Source organism: Hyaena hyaena, unplaced genomic scaffold (genome assembly GCF_003009895.1).
Source record: "Hyaena hyaena isolate Hyena2069 unplaced genomic scaffold, ASM300989v1 scaffold_892, whole genome shotgun sequence".
NCBI lineage: Eukaryota > Metazoa > Chordata > Mammalia > Carnivora > Hyaenidae > Hyaena > Hyaena hyaena.
Genome location: NW_024081509.1, coordinates 262076 through 282546, shown reverse-complemented (window position 1 = coordinate 282546; position 20471 = coordinate 262076). Strand labels below are relative to the sequence as shown.

General features: G+C 37.9%; 1 protein-coding gene across 1 annotated transcript in view; it reads left to right on the top strand.

Moving 5' to 3' along the window:
- The window catches only part of HERC2 (HECT and RLD domain containing E3 ubiquitin protein ligase 2), a 288041-nt gene that overhangs the window by 236295 nt on the left and 31275 nt on the right, over positions 1 to 20471 (top strand). Inside the window, exons 72-79 of the mRNA XM_039220244.1 lie at positions 12564 to 12671; positions 13482 to 13613; positions 14048 to 14206; positions 14292 to 14410; positions 14985 to 15110; positions 16086 to 16241; positions 16640 to 16755; positions 16856 to 17054. Of these exons, the coding sequence (XP_039076175.1) occupies positions 12564 to 12671; positions 13482 to 13613; positions 14048 to 14206; positions 14292 to 14410; positions 14985 to 15110; positions 16086 to 16241; positions 16640 to 16755; positions 16856 to 17054 (1115 nt within the window). The remainder of the gene's footprint in view (positions 1 to 12563; positions 12672 to 13481; positions 13614 to 14047; positions 14207 to 14291; positions 14411 to 14984; positions 15111 to 16085; positions 16242 to 16639; positions 16756 to 16855; positions 17055 to 20471) is intronic.

Sequence of the window (20471 nt, the reverse complement as noted above, 5' to 3'; positions counted from 1 at the left end):
TTTAACTTTTTAAAAAATTTTTCTTAATTTTTTAAATTTATTTCTGAGAGAGAGAAATAGCGTGAGCAGGGGAGAGGGTCAGAGAGAGGGAGACACAAATCTGAAACAGGCTCCAGGCTCTGAGCTAGCTGTCAGGACAGAGCCCGATGTGGGGCTCGAACCCATGAACCATGAGATCATGACCTGAGCCGAAGTCGGCCGCTTAACTGACTGAGCCACCCAGGTGCCCCTATTTTTAACTTTTAAAGGAAGCTCTGTACTGTTTTTCATAGTAGCTCTACTGGTTTGCATTCCCACCAGCAGGGCAAAAGGGTTCCCTTTTGTCTACATACTTGCCAACACTTGCTGTTTCTTGTGTTTTTGATTTTAGCTATTTGATAGGTGTGATGTGGTAATACCTCATTATAGTTTTGATTTGCATTTCCCTGATGATAAGTGATGTTGAGTATCCTTTCATGTGTTTGTTGGATTATCTGTATATTTTCTTTGGAGAAATGTCTATTCATATCTTCTGCACATTTTTAGTTATTTGTTTTTTTGGATGTTGAATTGCATCAATTCTTTATGTATTTTGGTCACTAACCCTTTATTAGATATGTCATCTGCAAGTATCTTCTCCCATACATGCCCTTTAGTTTTGTTGATTGTTTCCTCTGCTGTGCAGAGCTTTTTATTTTGATGAAATTCCAGTAGTTTATTTTTACTTTTATTTTCCTTGCCTCAGGAGACATCTAGAAAAATGTTGCTATGGCTGATGTCAGAGACATTACTGCCTGTGCTCTCTTCTAGGATTTTTAGGGCATTAGGTCTTACATTTAGGTCTTTAATTTATTTTGAACTTATTTTTGTTTATGGTATAACAAAGTGGTCCAGTTTCATTCTTTAGCATATTGCTATCTAGTTTTCTCAACCACATTTGTTGGAGAGACTTTTTTTTTTTTTTTTTTCCCATTGCATGTTCTTTCCTGCTTGGTCAAAAATTAACTGACCGTATAACTGTGGTTTATTTCTAGGTTTTCTGTTCTCTTCTATTGGTCCATTTGTCTGTTTTTATGTCAGTTCCATACTGTTTGATGACTCCATCTTGGTAATAAAACTTGAAGTCTGGAATTGTGATGCTTCCAGCTTTGTCTTTCTTTTTCAAGGTTGCTTTGAGTATACAGAGTCTTTTGTGGTTCCATGTAGATTTTAGGACTGTGTGTTCTGGCTCTGTGAAAAATGCTGTTGGTCTTTGGATAGGGATTTCATTAAATGTGTAGGTTGCTTTGGGTAGTATAACAGTATTTATTTAACAGTATTTGTTCTTCTAATCCATTAACATGGAATGTCTTTCCATTTTTTTGTGTCTTCAATTTCTTTCATTAGTATTTTATAGTTTTAATAGTACACCTCGTTCTCCTTTTTGGTTAGGTTTATTCCTAGGTATCTTACTATTTTGGGGGCAATTGTAAATGGGATTGTTTTCTTTAGTATCTCTTTCTTCTGCTTCATTATTAGTGTACAGAAATGCACATTAATTTTGTATCCTGCAATATAATATCTCATTGATATATAATCATGTTGATGAATTTGTGAATGTTGAACCACCCTTGCATCCCCAGAATAAGTTCCATTTTTTGTGGTGAATTTTTTTTTTAATATTATGTTGAATTTGGTTTGATAGTATTTTTTTGAGATTTTTTTGCATCAGAAATATTGGCCTGTAGTTCTCTTTTTTTATATGCTGTCTTTATCTGGTTTTGGTATCAGGGTGATACTGGATTCATAGAATGAGCTTAGAAGTTTTCCTTCCTCGCCTGTTTTTTGGAATAGTTTGAGAAGAACAGGTATTAACTCTTCTTGTTAATGTTTGGTGGAGTTCACCTGTGAAGCTGTCTAGTCCTGGATTTTTATTTGTTGGGAGTTTTTTGATTACTGATTCAGTCTTCTTGCTGGTAATTGGTCTATTCAAATTTTCAATTTTTTCCTGTTTCAGGTTTGGTAGCTAATATGTTTTTAGCGATTTTTCCATTTTCTTCTAGGTTGTATAATTTTTTGGCATATGGTTTTTAATAACATTGCCTTACAATTTTATGTATTTCTGTGGTGTTGATTGTTATTTCTCCTCTTTCATTTGTCTTTTTTTTCTTTGATGAGTCTGGCTAGAGGTTTATCAGTTTTGTTGATCTTTTCAAGGAACTAGCTCCTAGTTTTATTGATCTGTTGTATTGGTTTTTTTAGTTGTTATATCATTTATTTCTACTTCAATATTTATTATTTTCTTCCTTCTGCTGATTTTACATTTGGTTTGTTGTTCTTTTTCTAGCTCTTGTAAATGTAAAGTTAGGTTGTGTATGTAAGATTTTTCTGTTTTCTTCATGTAGGCCTGTATTGCTATAAACTTCCCTCTTAGAACCATTTTTGTTGCATTTCAAAAGTTTTGGACCGTTTGATTCCATGTACTTTTTTTTTTCAAAGTTTATTCATTTTGAGAGAGAGAGAGAGCCAGCAGAAGCAGGGTGGGGCAGAGAGAGAGAGTGTCAGTCTCAAGCAGGCTCCATGGTGTCAGCTCAGAGCCAGATGTGGGGCCCAAACCCACAAACCATGAGTTCATGACTTGAGCTGAAATCCAGAGTCACATGCTTAACCAACTAAGCCGCCTAGGCACCCCTGATTCCATGTGCTTTTTAATTTCTTCTTTGATTTCTTGGTTAACTCATTTATTTTTCAGTAGCATATTATTTACCCTCCATGTATTTGTTGTTTTTGCCGATTTTTCCTGTAGTCGATTTCTAGTTTCATAATGTTGTGATCAGAAAAGATGCATGGTATGACTTTGATTTTCTTGAATTTGTCAAAGCTTGTTTTGTGGACTACTATGTGATCTATTTTGAAGGATGTTCTGTGCCCTCCTGAAAAGAACATGTATTCTACTATTTTAGAATGGAATGTCCTGAATATGTGTGTTAAATTCATCTGGTCCAGTGTGTCATTCAAAGCCACTGTTTTCCTTATTGATTTTCTGTTTGGATGATCTGTCCATCAGTGTAAGTGGAGTGTTAAAATGCCCTATTATTATTATGTTACTTTCAGTTAGTTTCTTTATGTTTGTTATTAACTATTTTATGTATTTCAGTATTCCTGTATTGAGTGCATAAATATTTACAACAGTTTTTGTTGGATTGTCCTCTTTATTATTATATAGTGTCCTTCTTTGTCTGTTGTTACAATCTTAGTTTTAAAATCTTATTTTCTCTGATATAAGTATTGCCACTTTGGCTTTCATTGATATCCATTTGTATAAGTGTTTTTTCACTACCCTCACTTTCAATCTTCAGGTGTCTTTAGGTCTGAAATAAGTCTCTTGTAGGCAGCATATAGATAGGTCCTGGTTTTTTTTTTTTTTAATCCATTCTGACACCCTGGAACATTTAGTTGGAACATTATTTCATTTGTTGGAACATTTAGTCCATTTTACATTCAAAGTGAATGTATGACAAAGTACTGATAGATATGTATTTATTGACATGTTGTTACTTGTTTTGCAGTTGTTTCTGAGGTTTTTCTCTGATCCTTTTTTCCTTCTCTCTTTCACGGTTTACTGGTTTTCATTAGTGATATATTTGGATTTCTTTCTCTGTATTCTTTGCATATCTTATTAGTTTTTGATTTGTGGTTGCCATTTGATTTGTATATAACATCAGTCTGTATTAAGTTGATGGTTGCTTAAGTTTGAACCCATTTTTTCCCTCTTCTCTCCCCCATTGTTTTAGTGTATGCTGTCATATTTTACATCTTTTTATATTGTGAATACCTTGACTGATTTTAGTTGTATCATTTTCTTCACCCAGTCTTTGGGTTCTTTTCTGGGTTGTTTGGTCTGATGTGAGTGTTACCTAGTTGTATCTGTGAAGTAAAGTGAGTTTAGGGTTTTCCTCTGCCATCTTCCCCAGAAGTGCTTATCATTTTTACTTTTATTTTTTTCCTTAAATGGTTTATAGTCAAGTTGGTTTCCATTAACACCCAGTGCTCATCCCAACAAGTGCCCTCCTCCATGCCCATCACCTCCCTTCCTCCCTCCCCCTCCTCCATCAGCCCTCAGTTTGTTCTCAGCATTCAAGAATCTCTCATGGTTTGCCTTCCTCTCTCTCCCCCACTATTTTTCCCCTCTTCTCCCCCATGGTCCTCCTTTAAGTTCCTCCTCATCCTCCTATACGTGCAAACATATGGTATCTGTCCTTCCCTGCCTGACTTATTTCGCTCAGCATAGCACCCTCAAGGTCCATCCATGTTGCTACACATGGCCAGATTTCATTCTTTCTCATTGCCATGTAGTATTCCATCGTATAGATAAACCACATCTTCTTGATACATTCATCCGTTGATGGACACTTAGGCTCTTTCCGTGTTGTGGCTATTGTTGAGAGTGCTGCTATGAACATTGGGGTACATGTGCCCCTATGCATCAGCACTCCTGTATCCCTTAGGTAAATTCCCAGCAGTGCTATTGCTGGATCATAGGGGAGTTCTAGTGTTCATTTTTTGAGGAACCTCCACACTGGTTTCCAGAGGGGTTGCACCAGATTACATTCCCACCAAAAGTGGAGGAGGGTGCCTGTTTCTCCACATCCTTGCCAGCATCTGTAGTCTCCTGATTTGTTCATTTTAGCCACTCTGACTGACATGAGGTGGTATCTCAGTGCGGTTTTAATATGTATTTCCCTGATGATGAGGAATGCTCAGCATCGTTTCATGTGTCTCTTGACCATCTGGATGTCCTCTTTAGAGGAGTGTCTGTTCATGTCTTTGGCCCATTTCTTCACTGGATTATTTGTTTTTCAGGTGTAGAGTTTGGTGAGTTCCTTATAGATATTTTAAAATGTTTTTTATTTATTTCTGAGAGAAAGAGAGAGAGAGAGTGTGAGCAGGGGAGGATCAGAGAGAGAGGGAGACACAGAATCCAAAACAGACTCCAGGCTCTGAGCTGGCTGTCAGCACAGAGCCCGATGCAGGCTCGAACCTACAACCGTGAGATTTTGACCTGAGCCAAAGCCGGACGTTTAACCAACTGAGCCACCCAGGCGCCCCTAGATTTTGGATACTAGCCCTTTATCTGATATGTTATTTGCAACTATCTTTTCCCATTCCATCTGTTGCCTATTAGTTTTATGGATTGTTTCTTTTGCCATGCAGAAGCTTTTTATCTAGATGAGGTCCCAGTAGTTCATTTTTGCTCTTGATTCCCTTGCTTTGGGGATGTGTCAAGTAAGAATTGCTGCAGTTAAGGTCAAGGAGGTTGTTTCCTCCTTTCTTCTCTAGGGTTTTGATGGTTTCCTGTCTCCCATTCAGGTCCTTTATCCGTCTTGGGTTTATTTTTATGTATGGTGTGAGAAAATGATCTAGTTTCATTCTTCTGCCTGTTGTCCAGTTCTCCCAGCACCGTTCATTTTTACTTTTAAAATATATTACTAACTGAGCCATTTCTCTCCAATTCTAGGCCATTATGGGCCCAACCAAATGGTCACACCCAGTTTATTATATGAGCTCCATATATTAGTGGGCTGCCCATGTTTCTTACCTGCACACCTAACCTTATGTGTCTCCCAGAATCATCTCCCTCAGGACATCCAGAGATGCTCTCTTAAGACCATCCTGTGAACCACCCCTGTCAGAACATGCTGGTCCTTTGCTTTAAACCCACCAGCATACCCCTATAACCTTAAAATTAGAAGGTGAACTTCTAACCATGGCCTGTACAGCTTTGTATGAGCCCTGGTCACCCTCCTTGTCTCTCTTTCCTGGCTCCTCCACATCATTTTCTTTGCTAGTCCTGAAATATATTCCAGGTTCAGGATATTTGTCTCACTTGTATTTGCCATCTGCCTGAAATATTCTTCCCCTAGGCAAATAATTATAGATATCTGACCATTTTCTTGTCCAGAGAATCCTTTCCTAACCACCATATGCAGAGACAGTCTTCCCCCAATCTCATTTCACACACATCTTTCTTTATAGCAGTTTAATGGACATCATCTATACCTTACTCTAGCGCAGAGACTGACTAGAATCAATGTATACAAAGGATGAGAGTGGAAATCCTTTTCCTTGTTCCAGTAGGATGAATATATTCAGTCTCTCAGCATTAAATTCATTAACTGTAGATTTTTCAAAAATGCCTTTATCAATTTGGGGAAGTTTCTTTTGTTTTTGTTTTTTTTTTTAGTTATTTTTTTTAACGTTTATTTTTTTCGAGAGACAGAGTGCTAGCGGGGGAGGGGCAGAGAGAGAGAGAGGGAGACACAGAATCCGAAGCAGGCTCCAGGCTCAGAGCTATCAGCGCAGAGCTGGGAGCGGGCCTCAAACCCACAAGCTGTGAGATCATGACCTGAGTCCGAAGTCAGAAGCTTAACCAACTGAGCCACCCAGGCGCCCTGGGGAAGTTTCTTTCTATTCCTGTTTGGGGCAGGGGTAGTAAGTACATTTTATGAATGAGTGTTGGGTTTTGTGAAATGCTTTTTGTGTGTTTTGTTATTTGCGCAATAATGCTTATTGCAGGAATCAGTTTTTGGATATTAACTCACTCTGTAATCTTAAACAAATCTTTATTGTTTACAGTGTATAATCTTTATTATATGTTGTAGGATTTGGTTTGCTGATATTTTGTTAAGAATTTTTGTGTCTATTTTTAAGAATAATACTGCCCTATAGCTTTGTTTTAGGTTTGTATTTTAAAATTTATTCTTTTATTTATATAGCTTTTCTTTCTTGTGGTAGCTTTGTCTGGTTTTGGTATCAAGATAATACTGGCCTTAATACATGTTCCCTCCTCTCTTTTCTCAGAAAGAGTTTGTATAAGATTGGCATTATTCTTTAAATAGTTGGTAGAATTCACCAGTGGAGCCATCTGGCCCTGGGCTTTTCTTTTTTGGAATATAAATCTTGTCAGATGTTCTGTTTATTTTTGAATGAGTTCGGATACCAGTGTCTTTTGGGGATTTGTTAATTTCATCTAACATGTATAAAGTGTTGGTATATGGTTGTTTATAGTATCCCTCAAAACCTTTTAAATTTCCATAGGGTTGATTGATTCTAATGAAATAACACACTCTTCTGTATCCTCTACTCTCCATATTCTACTACAATACTCCTTCATTTTTGGCATCAGGTGTATGGGTGTTTCCCACACATCAAGCAACTCTGTGACACCAGCTGGATATCCTATAATTAATCCTGACACCATCTACCTGGAGATAATGCCAGATCCCACAGGTTAAGGGCTCAGTTCCATAAACTCAGATGTAGATGTCAATCACAAATCCAGGTTATCACCTGTGCTTCTGACCAGTTTGTTGTCAATCAGAGATTTCCATAGCCCCCCCCTTGAGTTTGATTAATTTGCTAGAGCAGCACACAGAACTCAGAGAAACATGTACTTATGTTGAGCTTAAAAGTTAAACAGCTTAGGCACCTGGGTGGCTCAGTGGGTTAAGTGTCCCACTGTTGATTTCCACTCAAATTATGATCTCATAGTTTTGTGAGTTCAAGCCTCGCATAGGCTTTGCACTGACAGCAGAGCCTGCTTGAGATTCTCCCTCTTTTCTTGCCCTTTTCCTACTTGTATTCACTCTGTCTCTCTCAAAATAAATAAACTTAAAAAAACTAAAAAACAAAGTAAAATAGGCTTCTTTTACTAGTAAATGGTTTTATTTGAGAATAGAAGAGAAATTGCAGTTTGAGACAAGCAAGTAATAGCAAAAGCTATAGGTAAGTTCATAGAACAAAGAATTCTATTGTATAGAGGAAAGAAGAGAGTCAGAAGGAGCTGTTATAAACAAAAAATTCCTTTACTGTAAACTGTAAGTTCAAAGTGTAATTGCTTTTCACTGGTTGAGTTGTGATAGTCTCACTGGCTGGGCTTTTGTGATAGGGAGAGGGAACTTTCTTCTTCTTGCTGGGGTAGTAATATACAGGCTTCTTCCTGTTGGGGTCTGCAACTGATGAAGAATGGTAGGGCATGAGAGCTCCCCATTCTAGCCTGCTGACTTCATTTGAAATGAGGTGTCCTTTATTCAGCTTCACACATAGGTTTACCAGTTTATTATAAAGGATACTATAGAGGGTGCAAATGAACAACGAGATGAAGAGGTACATAGGAGGAAGTCAGAAAAAGACCTGATACAGGGGCTTCTGTTGCTATGGAACTGAGGTATACCATCCTCCCAGCATGTGATGTCTTACCAAATCTTGCCGTTCACAAGTTTTTATGTACCTTAACCTACAATACCCCTTCCACCTAACTTCCCCTTCTCAGAGATCTCTTGATGGTATTAAAAGAGCCAGCCCTCTAATCATCTGGTCTTTCTGGTGACCAGCCCCATCATGAGGCAATCTAGAGATCCCACCCTAAGTTACCTCATTAGTGTAAATTTAGGTAGACTCAAAAAGGCTCCTTATGAATAACAAAAGACACTTTTAACAGAAAATTTCTAGGGTTTTAGGAGCTTTGTGCCAAAGATGAGGAACAAGACCAAATATATATCTTATTATAATAGAATAGTGATATCCCTTCTTTTTTTCCTGGTTTTGATAATTTGTATCTTCTACTTTTCTGTCCCCCTAATCAGTCATGTTGTTAAAAGTTAATTTTGTTGATCTTTTCAAAGAACTAATTTCTGGTTTCATTGATTTGTGGTTTTTTTCAGTTGTTTTTCTGATTTCTATTCTAATCTTTATAAATATTTTCTGCCTTCTGCTTTAGGTACAATATGTTTTTGCTTTTTGTTTTGTTTTTAGTTTTCTAAGGTAGAACCATAGATTATTGAGACTTCTTTTCTAATAGAGTTTGAAGTGACAGATTTCTTTCTAAACACTGCTTTAGCTATACCACATAAATTATGATAATGCTGTGTTCTCAATTTTTGTTCAGCCTAAAATATTTCCTAGTTTCTTTTTTGAGATCTCTTGTTTGAATCATGGATTATTTAGAAGTGTTTTTTAAGTACTGGGGATTTCCCAGATTTCCTTCTTTTGTTGATTTCTGATTCAATCCCACTGTAGTTATATAATTATGGTTGTAGTTATTCAGTCATACATTGAATGATTTCACACCTTTTAAATTTATTGAAACTTGTTTTATAGAATGTGATCCATCGTACAGGATGTTTCATGTCTGCTTAATAGGAATGTGCATTCTTCCTTTGTTGGTGGAGTGTTCTGTAATTTTCTGTAAGGTTAAGATGGTTGGCAATCCTGTTGAAATGTGTAGCCTTACTGATTTTCTGTTCACTCATTCTGTCAGTTGTTGAGACTTGGATATTGAAATCTCTAGGTGTAATTGTGGATTTGGCTACTTCTTTCATTTCTATCAGCTTTTCATTAATATATTTTGGATCTTTGTTGTTAGGTGTACATACCTTTGTAATTGTTATATATACCTGATGTTTGACTTTTTTTTTCAGTGTGAATGTGCCCCTCTTTGTCTATATTAACATTCCTAGCCTTAAGGTTTATTTTGTGTAATATTAGTATAGTGACTCCATTTCTCTTATGGTGATTGTTTACATGCTAAATTTTTTTCCATCTTTTTACTTCAAACTTTTTTTGTCTTTGAGTCAGGGTTTGTCTCTGGTTATACACCTTATAGTTGGATCTTGCTTTTTTTATCCAAGAATCTCTGCTTTTTGATTGAGATGCTTAGGCCATTCATATCTAATGTAATTATGGCTTTGATTAGATTTATATACAGCATTTTGCTGTGTTTTCTCTAATGCCTATGTCTCTTTTTGTTCTTCCTTTAGTGCTTTCTTTTGCTTTAAAATTTTTTTGTGTGTACCATTTTAATTTGTCTATTGATTTTCAACCACTTCTTTTTAGTGTTTGCTCTAGAGACTAAAATAAGCATTTGAGTATATTACCATCTACTTCCTGGTTAATATCTTAATTCTGGTAAAATATAGCAACTTTGTTCCAGTATAGTTCTATTTCTTTTTCCCTCCTTTTTGCTGTTATTGTCACATATATTATATTTATATATGTTAGAAATCTGTTCAACATACTTGTAACTATATGTGTTATACATGCATGTATATGGTATAATAATCATTGCATTATGCCAAGGATTAGCAAATTTTCATGTGTCACAAAATATTATTTTGATTTTTTTTCTAAGCATTTGAAAATACACATAGCTCACAGGCTATGCAAAAACAGAGGGTGAGACAAATACGGCCCATGGATTATAGTTTCCTAAGCTCTGCACTATGCAGTATTTTGTCTTTTAAAAATATTAAGAAAAGGAAAGGAAAAAAAATACATATGCTATCTCTTAACCCACATATTTCTTATTTCCAGTGCTTTTCATTGCTACCCATGGATTCAGGTTTCTATTTGATATCATTGTATTTCAGTTTGAAATACTGTAAATGCTTTTTCTAAAGCATATTTGCGAGCAGTTCTCTCACTATATGTTTATTCGGGAATGTTTAATTTTGTCTTCACTTTTTGAAGGATAGTTTTGCTAGATATAGAATTCTTGGTTGATAGAATTTTCCCCACTGGTTTCCTACCTCCATTGAAGTCAGCCATTAATGGTATTTTGTACCCTTACATGTTCTGTGACTTTTTTTTAAATCTCGCCAGCTTTCATAATATTTTCTTTTTGTCTTTGGTTTTCGATAGTTTCAGTATAATGTGTCTCAGTGTAGATCTCTTTGTTTTATCCTACTTGGGAGTTACTAATTTTGGGAACTGTAGATTAATATTTTTCATCAAATTAGAATGTTTGGGCTGTATTTTTAAACTATTCTTCTGCACCCTTTTTTTCTCTTCTGTTTTGTTGGGAGGAAATTCCCAGATGCATATGTTTGTATTCCTTGATGTTGCCTCCTAGGTGTTTGAGACGTTCTCATTTTTTCTCAGTCTTTTTTCCACTTATTTTTTAGGAGTAAGAGAGAAATTATACAGTTTTTAATTTACTTCTTTTTTCTGCCATTTTGCCCATCTAGTGAATTTTTTCATTTTGGTCATTCTATTTTCCAACTCCAAAATTTCCTTTTAGTACTTTCTTCATGGTTTCTCCCTCTTTATCGAGATTCTATATTTGTTAGGTCATTCTTATCATTTGTTATCTATCTTGTTTTCCTGTGTTATCATATTTTCTCTGGTTTCCTTGGATTTTTTTAAAGACATATTTTATTGCTAAAAATTGTGGTCTGGTAAATCCAGCATCTGGTGCATCAGAATCTATTTTTATTGACTGATTTTATTCCTGAGTATGGCTCACCCTTTTCAGTGTTTTTGCTTGTCTCATTTTTTTTTTTTTTTTTTGAAAAGCAAATATTTTAGATAGCAGTATGTAATATCATCTGGATTCTGGATTCTGATTTTCTTTTTTAAGATTTGTAATGGTTGCTGAGGTTATTGTGATTGTATTGTATACTTGTTTTGTAACATGACTGTAATTCTCTCTGAAATCTGTTTTCCTCACAGCATGTGACCTCTGATGTCCTGGTTTCATTCTTCCATTCTAATTTTTGTTCTCTAGCCTGACTTTTAGGGTTTGTTCTGTATTTTCTTGGCTTATGCTCAGACTTGTTGATCACCCCTTCTATTGATGGATTTACACGTGGGTGGGAGAAGGGAAGGCATAGAATCGGGTGTTTCTGCAGTTTTCCTGTGTGCATGCATCCCAGTTTGTCCAAGCCTTTGTGATGCCCTCAGTGGCCCTTCTGTGCTCTCTGAATTTTAAAACCTCCCTGTTAAATTTCTGGATAGTTTTCAGATCTGACACTCATCTAACCAAACCATGTCCTCAGGCCAGTGGAGATGGAGGCTTTTTTGTTATTCTTTTATTGGCAATGCCCCTGGCATGTATTTTCTGCTCCCTGCTCTATACCAGTTAGCTTCCCCTGGAGGCAGAGTCCCATCTTGGTAGAACTGTCCTCCAGCTTGGATAGAAACATACCCAGGCAAGAACATCATAGGTGCTCACTGTCTCTACCCAAGTTTGGTAGTTTTTTCATGAATAAACACTTCTCAATTAGTTGTCTCCATTTAATTATATGGAGAGCCCTGGAATCATCATCTTTTATAATTTTGAATGGTTTTATAGCTGCTTTGAAGGAGGGGATTTGTTAACCTCTTCCCTCCACCGTAACCTAGGTCCTGCTCTTCATTAATTCTTTTGTAAGCTAACTTGTCCCACAGAAGACTCTAGATTTAATGCTAAATGTTTGATAAATATGGCTTCATGTGGCATTTTAAATGTGTGTGGAGTCAGGAGATAATAAAGCTTGGTCTGGCCACTGGGGCTGCAGCATGAAAATTTGCCCAGAAATGAGAGCACAAAATGAATTGGCCAAGCGGAAGTGTATTCTTGAGCTTTCCATCACAGGTCAAGTCTTCTGTGGGAGACAAGGCAGTCAGTCTTAGTTTCTTGTCTTTGAAGTTAGTTCTTCATGACTTTCTGCTTTTCATTAGCTGTTAAACATCATTTTAGACTCACTGTTTCTGTGTGTCTATTGTGGCTTATGGCCTTGTCTGTGGTATGTCATTTGGGAGTGATCACTTGTGCTCTTGACCTCCAGGTGCAGAGGGACTCAGGGTGGAGTTTGACCGGCAGTGTTCTACAGAGAGGCGCCACGACCCTCTCACAGTCATGGATGGTGTCAACAGGATTGTCTCCGTGCGGTCAGGTATGAAGAGAGGTTGAACAGGACACTATCTGCACCTTCATAGAACAGAACTAGTAACTTACTAAACAGAATGTTACTGCTTCTTTCCTATGTGAGACTAAAGGAAGGGATAGCAAACTATTTTGCTGCAAAATACAGTAGGTTTTATCTGCCTCTTCCCAGTACTTTCAAAAAGATAGTTATGTGAATGGTATCTGCTACTCACCAGTGACAGATGGGATTACTGGGTGCCTGGAGTAATCCGGGCTTGTCAGGACACTGGCTGCCTTGGAGGCTCAGTTTCACCCAGATAGTTAGAGATGGTGCTGTAAGACATACGGGAGTACCGGGCCTATGCAAAGTAAAGATTGATGTATGAAAAAGCTTCTTAAAGGGACTTGGTTTATAATTGATTGCAGAAAGGGCTGGGCTGAGGTCTTAGCAAAATTGCATTCTCTGTGGGGAAAGCTGGGGCTCTTTCTTCTGTTTCCTAGGTAACTGCCATCACATAAGACCTTCCCCAGGAAACTCTCTATAGCCCTTGACCTGGGCATGTGTGCTGGCCTGCTCTGCAGTGTTGTAGCTATTTATCAGGGCAGTGCCTACCTGTCTTCAGTTTCTCTAATACTTGGTGTAGTATGTATAGAAAGGACAGTATGTATTAAATGTCATTCATGAGAAGCAGAGGACACTCAGATTTTGGAGAACTTGGGTTGGAGGAGCCAGCTGTTCTTCAGACACAGGGTGAATGATTTTGCTTTGTATTTTAAAAACTTGTGTTGATCACATGATATAGTGGACCCAACCCTGGGGCATAATTTTCTCCACTAGGCCGAGAATGGTCTGACTGGTCCAGTGAGCTGCGCATCCCAGGGGATGATTTGAAGTGGAAGTTCATCAGTGATGGGTCTGTGAATGGATGGGGCTGGCGCTTCACAGTCTATCCCATCATGCCAGCTGCAGGTAAGTAGGGGGCTTGCAATGTCTAAATCTTGATGAATCAAGCAAGGTGGAGACAAACTGTTTTCATTTAGTACATTATACTCTAGCTTCTCCTGTTGTGTTGGGAGTCAGCACTGCCCAAGGCCCCACCACAGAGGTGATCATAACTGCCAAAGAGCCATCTTAGCAGTCCAGTTGTTAGGATGTTAGCACTCCATCACTTAATGGGAAAGGAGTTATTGCTGAATGAACTTCTAAAGCTATTTGATTTTCAGATAAAATGTCTAATACAGCACATAGTTATGTGACATAGACAGTGGCAGTACCATGGGCACACTCTAAGCATGGCATCTGAGTAGATGAGTCCCACTCATTGGTCAGATTTGTGCAGGTCTCCTTGTGGGGTAGCCCTCATCCTGTGCAACATGGGAACATTTACAGTGCTCATTTCACAGGCCCTAAAGACCTCCTTTCTGATCGCTGTGTCCTCTCCTGTCCATCCATGGACTTGGTGACATGTCTGTTAGACTTCCGGCTCAATCTCACCTCAAACAGAAGCATTGTTCCTCGCCTTGCGGCATCACTGGCAGCCTGTGCACAGCTGAGTGCCTTAGGTAAATAGCACCTTTATTATCATGTCTGTTGTACTTGATGGGGAAAATGGTCAAGCCTCTGATACTTTCTGTCTGCTCATTTAAGCTGCCAGTCACCGAATGTGGGCCCTTCAAAGACTGAGGAAGCTGCTTACAACTGAATTTGGGCAATCAATTAACATAAACAGGCTACTTGGAGATAATGATGGAGAAGCAAGAGCTTTGGTATGGATCATTACCTTATAGTTTCTAGATGTTTGGCTTTGGGAATAAAATGTTGCTTGAATAATTTAAATCACTGAAAAGAGTTTGGAAATTCTATGTAACAATAAGGCCTCTTTTGTCCCATCCAGACTCCTTTATGCTGTTCCATATACTGACTGAAGGCTGGCCTGTGTTTTTTGGAAATAGATGTATCAATGGTTGTGAGCATAGGATTGTGTCTGTTAGACTTTGCAACAAGTCTGGCTCACCACATCCCCTTTATTTTGCGGGATGAGGTAGTTTCTGTTAAAAGGATGCTTGATCTTAAGGATCTTGGGAGATGAGACTTTGTAGGCCATAAAGGGCCTGGTTCCCTGTGTGTGACTGTATTGAAATCTAGACCAAGCATTCTGAGGTAAATTGTCAAGCTCTTTTAAATTTTAGTGTTCACCAAACCTATTTGAAAATACCAATACACGTTATTTTAGGGAAAATAGTATCAATATAACAAACTTTTGACTCCTAGAAACAAAATGGTTACCTTCCCTACATTTTGGATTGCTTTGCTAGGATACAATTTTGTTGTTTTCTTAAGAGTTTTACAGGTAGTGCTCTTGCTGCTTTGGTAAAAGGCCTTCCAGAAGCTTTGCAAAGGCAATTTGAATATGAAGATCCTATTGTAAGAGGTGGCAAACAGCTGCTCCACAGCCCATTCTTTAAGGTAAATGTTTGACTTATTTTTGGTTTTTTTTTAATGTTTTTTTAATTAATTAATTAATTTCCCCCCCTTTTAAACAGTTTATTGTCAAGTTGGTTTCCATATACACCCAGTGCTCATCCCCACAAGTGCCCTTCTCCATGCCCATCACCCCCCTTCCCCTCCCCCCCCATCAGTCCTCAGTTCTCAGCATTCAAAAGTCTCTCATGGTTTGCCTCCCTTCCTCTCCCGCCCCCCCATTTCTCCCCTTCTTCTCCCTCACGGTCCTCCATTAAGTTCCTCCTAATCCTGCCTGACTTATTTTGCTTAGCATGACACCCTCAAGTTCCATCCATGTAGCTACACATGGCCAGATTTCATTCTTTCTCATTGCCATGTAGTATTCCATGGTATAGATAAACCACATCTTCTTGATCCATTCGTCCGTTGATGGACACTTGGGCTCTTTCCATGTTTTGGCTATTGTTGAGAGTGCTGTTCAGAGCAGCACTCTCAACAATAGCCAAAACAATGTTTGACTTGTTTTAAAGGATGAGAGAGCTGGTTGGCTAGGAGAGCCACAGAGAGTAGTCATGTGTAGTGCACTGCATTTCAAGCCTACCTGAGGACACGGGTAGGTATTGCTGAAGTTGAATATGAAGAATTTCCCAGAAATGACTATGTCCCAAGCTCTTAATACATTAGCCAGTATTAGGGTACTTTGAGATGCTTGACTTAGGCAGTAAGTACTGTGGCAATTGTCAGATCCGAGATCCTGTGTGTCAGGGGCATCACTAGGGGCTGGGTGGGAATAATACACAATACTATAATGGTAAAACACTTGCAGACACATGGCAGTCAGCCTGGAATAAGGAGCTCCTGAATGAGAACTCACAGAAACCCTGTAAGGGTATCTGTCTTTAGCATGCAGTGTTGGTGAAATGGAATGTTAGGTGCATTTCTGAGCTTCTTTGTGTTGTTTATTTTTGGTTGCTGCAGGTACTGGTAGCTCTTGCTTGTGACCTGGAACTAGACACTCTGCCTTGCTGTGCTGAGACACATAAGTGGGCTTGGTTCCGAAGGTACTGCATGGCCTCCCGAGTTGCTGTGGCCCTGGACAAAAGAACACCATTGCCACGTCTTTTTCTTGATGAGGTATTACATGTTATTTTGGAATGTAAAAACATATCCCTTATTAAGTTGTGGTGTAAAAAGATGCCAACATTATGAGACACAGCAAAATTTTTCTTAAAAAGGGATACCATAAAGAAAAAAAATCACACAGGTGAAAATGAATAAATGGATACTGTAAATTTCAGTTGAAGTTTATTTTTAGTAAATTGAAGATATAATAGTACTGCCTAGACATTCAGTATCTTAGACTTGATTATAATCATATTGATTTTGCTTATTAACTATAAAATCACACTGTCGATGTTGGCATTCCCTCAAATTCTGCAATTGGGATTACTCCTGTGTTGTTACCTTAATATTATTTGTTTTAGTTTTGAGAAATGAGTGTTTATTGATAATCTCATAATAATGTTGTCTAGGTGGCTAAGAAAATCCGTGAGTTAATGGCAGACAGCGAACACATGGATATTCTCCATGAGAGCCACGACATTTTTAAAAGAGAGCAAGATGAACAACTTGTGCAGTGGATGAACAGGTTATTATTATCAGAACCAAGAATAATGCTGTACACTGGAGAAAGGTGTTGCATGTGCAATTCTTTCCCATATTAATTGTTCACCTAATGTTTATTGTAGGCGTCCAGATGACTGGACTCTTTCTGCTGGTGGCAGTGGCACAATTTATGGATGGGGGCATAATCATAGGGGACAGCTTGGGGGCATCGAAGGTGCAAAAGTTAAAGTTCCCACTCCATGTGAAGCCCTTGCAACTCTCAGACCCGTGCAGTTAATTGGAGGAGAACAGACTCTCTTTGCAGTGACAGCTGATGGAAAGGTAAGGGTGCCTTTTCTGTGTCATATTCATGTTAAAACTAAGAGTCAGCTATGGCTACAATGCATTGTTGGGTCTGCAGTATGTGTGAGGATTCTGTATTAAAACATCATCTCAAGGTCAATAGTACTTACAGTGTGCTGGAAGCAGTTACCATTGTAAAATATTTCTTTGTGATCTTTAATGTGTTCTGTAACTTTATAGTGTTTTATTTTGAAATACAGCATATATAGGAAACTGTACTGTTTGCATATCAATAATATATTACAGTATTCCTTTTTTGTTTGCTGGTATAATGCTTTTAAAAAATTAATTGCATCTAGTATGATGAAATGGTTGATATTTATATATTGCCTTTATGTTTGGTGACCTTATTCAACTCTATCTTTCCTTTGTATAATTCAGGATTTCTTGTATCTTCTTTATAAAGAGTCATAACATGTAAATCAGTTTTGTTCCTTTCCAGTTCACCACTCTTATTTTTTTCTTATTGTATGGAAGAAAGGAAGCTCATTGTGTTGGGTAGTTGTGGTGTAATATTGAACAGGGGTGGTGGTCGTGGGCTTGTTCTTGTCTTAATCCAGGTTGCAAAGTAAACACCGTGATTGAACATTTCACAAACTTACTGTGAGGTTTTGGTAGATGCTCTTAATGAGATTAAGAAAATTTCCTTCTTTTTCTACATTAAAAAATACAATTCCTATAGATGTTTTCTCCTTTAGTGGATTTATATCGTGAATTGGATTGATTGGTTTTCTTATAGTAAACCCTCTTGCATTCTGTGGAGAAACCCAACTTGGTCAGGATGTTTTAATTTTTTTGGTTTGTGTTTGTGAATATTTTGTTTGGGATTTTGGGGAGTTCCAAGATCTTAAAGTGCGATTATTATAATGTTCCTGTCTTATACACTCCATGTCTGATTTTGGTACTCTATCATGTATCTGTTTAACTTACAACAGTTAACTTAAGAACTACCCTATGACTCAGCAATAGCACTAATAGGAATTTACCCCCGGGATGCAGGCATGCTGATGCATAGGGACATACATACCCCAATGTTTATAGCAGCACTTCCAACAATAGCCAAATCATGGAGAGAGCCTAAATGTCCATCAACTGACGAGTGGTTAAAGAAGATGTGGTTTATATATACAATGAATACTACTTGGCAGTGAGAAACAATGAAATCCTGCCATTTCCAGCAACATGGATGGAACTGGAAGGTGTTATGCTAAGTGAAATAAGTCAGTCAGAGAAAGACAGATACCGTATGTTTTCACTCATATGTGGATCTTGAGAACCTTAACAGAAGACCATGGGGGAAGGGAAGGGGGAAATTTTTACAAGCAGAGAGGGAGGGAGGCAAAGCAAAGAGATTCTTAAACACAGAGAACAAACTAAGAGTTGATTGGGGGTGGGGGAGAGGGCAAAATGGGTGATGGGCTTTAAGGAGGGCACTTGTTGGGATTAGCACTGGGTGTTGTATGGAAGCCAATTTGACAATAAATTATACTAAATAAAAAAATAAAATTGCACATTTATTATCTTGCAGTTTCTGTAGGTCAAGACTCTGAAGGTGTCTTAGCTTGGTCCTCCCACTCAGGATCTCTCCCCAGGCTGCAGTTGTCTCAGGGCTGTACTGAGCATTCAGTTCCTCATGATCTGTCGGTTGAGGCTGCCCTCAGTTCTTTGCCACCTCACTCTGTGGCAGCTGGCTTTGTCAGAGCAAGCAAGGGGTGTGTGGCAAGACACAAGTCACAATCTTGGGTGACCTAATCCAAAAGTGACAGTCCACCCTTGTTGTCATATTTTGTCCATTGGCATTGAGTCACTAGGTCTAGCCCATGTTCAAGGAGAAGGGATTATACAGGGTGTGAATTAGGGATCCTTGGGAACCACATCAGAGGCTGCCTGCTAAGAGCATCAAGATTGTGCTAGTCTCATCAAAAAGGGTTGAAGTGTATCCTTCTGTTACTATTCTCTGGAAAATTCTGTGTCTTTCAGTTGTTTCCTGGTTATTATAACATGCATATGTAAAATCTGAAGTGAAATACTGTTTATACTATTTCTGTCCTCTTCCCAAGGAATACAAATAGCTGATACTTTGTTATCCTATGTTCTGGCACAAACCCATTAGGGAATGATAGGCATTATTATTTTTGTTGTTCTTTTTTTGTTGTTATTTTTCCAGATTTACCCAAATGTTGCACACATCTTTGCTCACATTATTTATGTCTCAGAACTTACATCTTTAATCAGTTTTCTTCTACTTCATTTTTCTTCTACTTTTAGATTTTCATTTTTCTTTAGTGAGTCTTTTGTTGGTTAATCCTTGGATTGTTTTTGTTTATTTGAATATGTCTTTATCCTTTTTCTAAAGTAAGAGTTGGAAACATTTTCTGTAAAGGTCATGATACTATTTTTGGCTATGTGGTCATGTGGACTCTGTGCAACTATGAAAGCAAGCCTATGAATGATATGTAAATGAATGTGTATGGATGTGTCCAATAAAGCTTTATTTACAAAAGTACGTGGTGGGCCTGATTTGGCACATGAACCATAATTTGCCAACCCCTTGTTATAAAGTATAAAATTTCAGTTGACTGTTATTTTCAGTCAGCCTGTTAAAAATTTTATTCTTCTGGATTTTGGACTTCATTGTTAGTAATGAGATGTCAGCAGTCAGACTAGTTTTTACCCAAATGGAGGTAATAAATCTTTTCTCTATGGCTGCTTTTAAGATATTTCTTTAGTGGTCTACATTTTGCTATGACATATTTTTATTTTTCCTGTCCTTTTTGTTTTACTTTGTTTTTGCCAGGTGGTAAGGGATGGGAGAGGGGGGTTTCTGGCTCTTAAGAAGTGGTCTTTCAACAACTCTGGTAAATTCCTAGACTTTTTTTTTGTCCCAAATATTGCTTCTACCATATTCTCTGTGTGATGTCCACCTGAAAATGTGTTTTGATTGATGTTTGAGTGCTTTATATCTCTAACGCCTTCTTTCATGTTTCTTCTTCTCTTTGTGTTTCTATGCTATATGCTAGAGAATGTCTTCAGATTCATCTTCTAGTCTCTTGTCACCTGTTTATAATCTGCTATTAAATATATCTAGGTGTCTAATTTCCATTATTTTTTTTAATCCCAGGAAGTTCTGCATTGGGTAATTTTGTAAATTCTTATTCCTTAAGGATATTTTCAAGCTTTTATTTCTCTTTTTTTTTTTTTAATTTTTTATGTCCTTATTTTATTTTGAGAGACAGAGAGCGAGTGGGGGAGGGGCAGAGAGAGGAGACACAAAATCTGAAGCAGGCTCCAGGCCATGAGCTGTCAGCACAGAGCCTGACACGGGGCTCGAACCCACGGACTGTGAGATTATGACCTGAGCCTAAGTGGATGCTTAACTGACTGAGCCACCCAGGC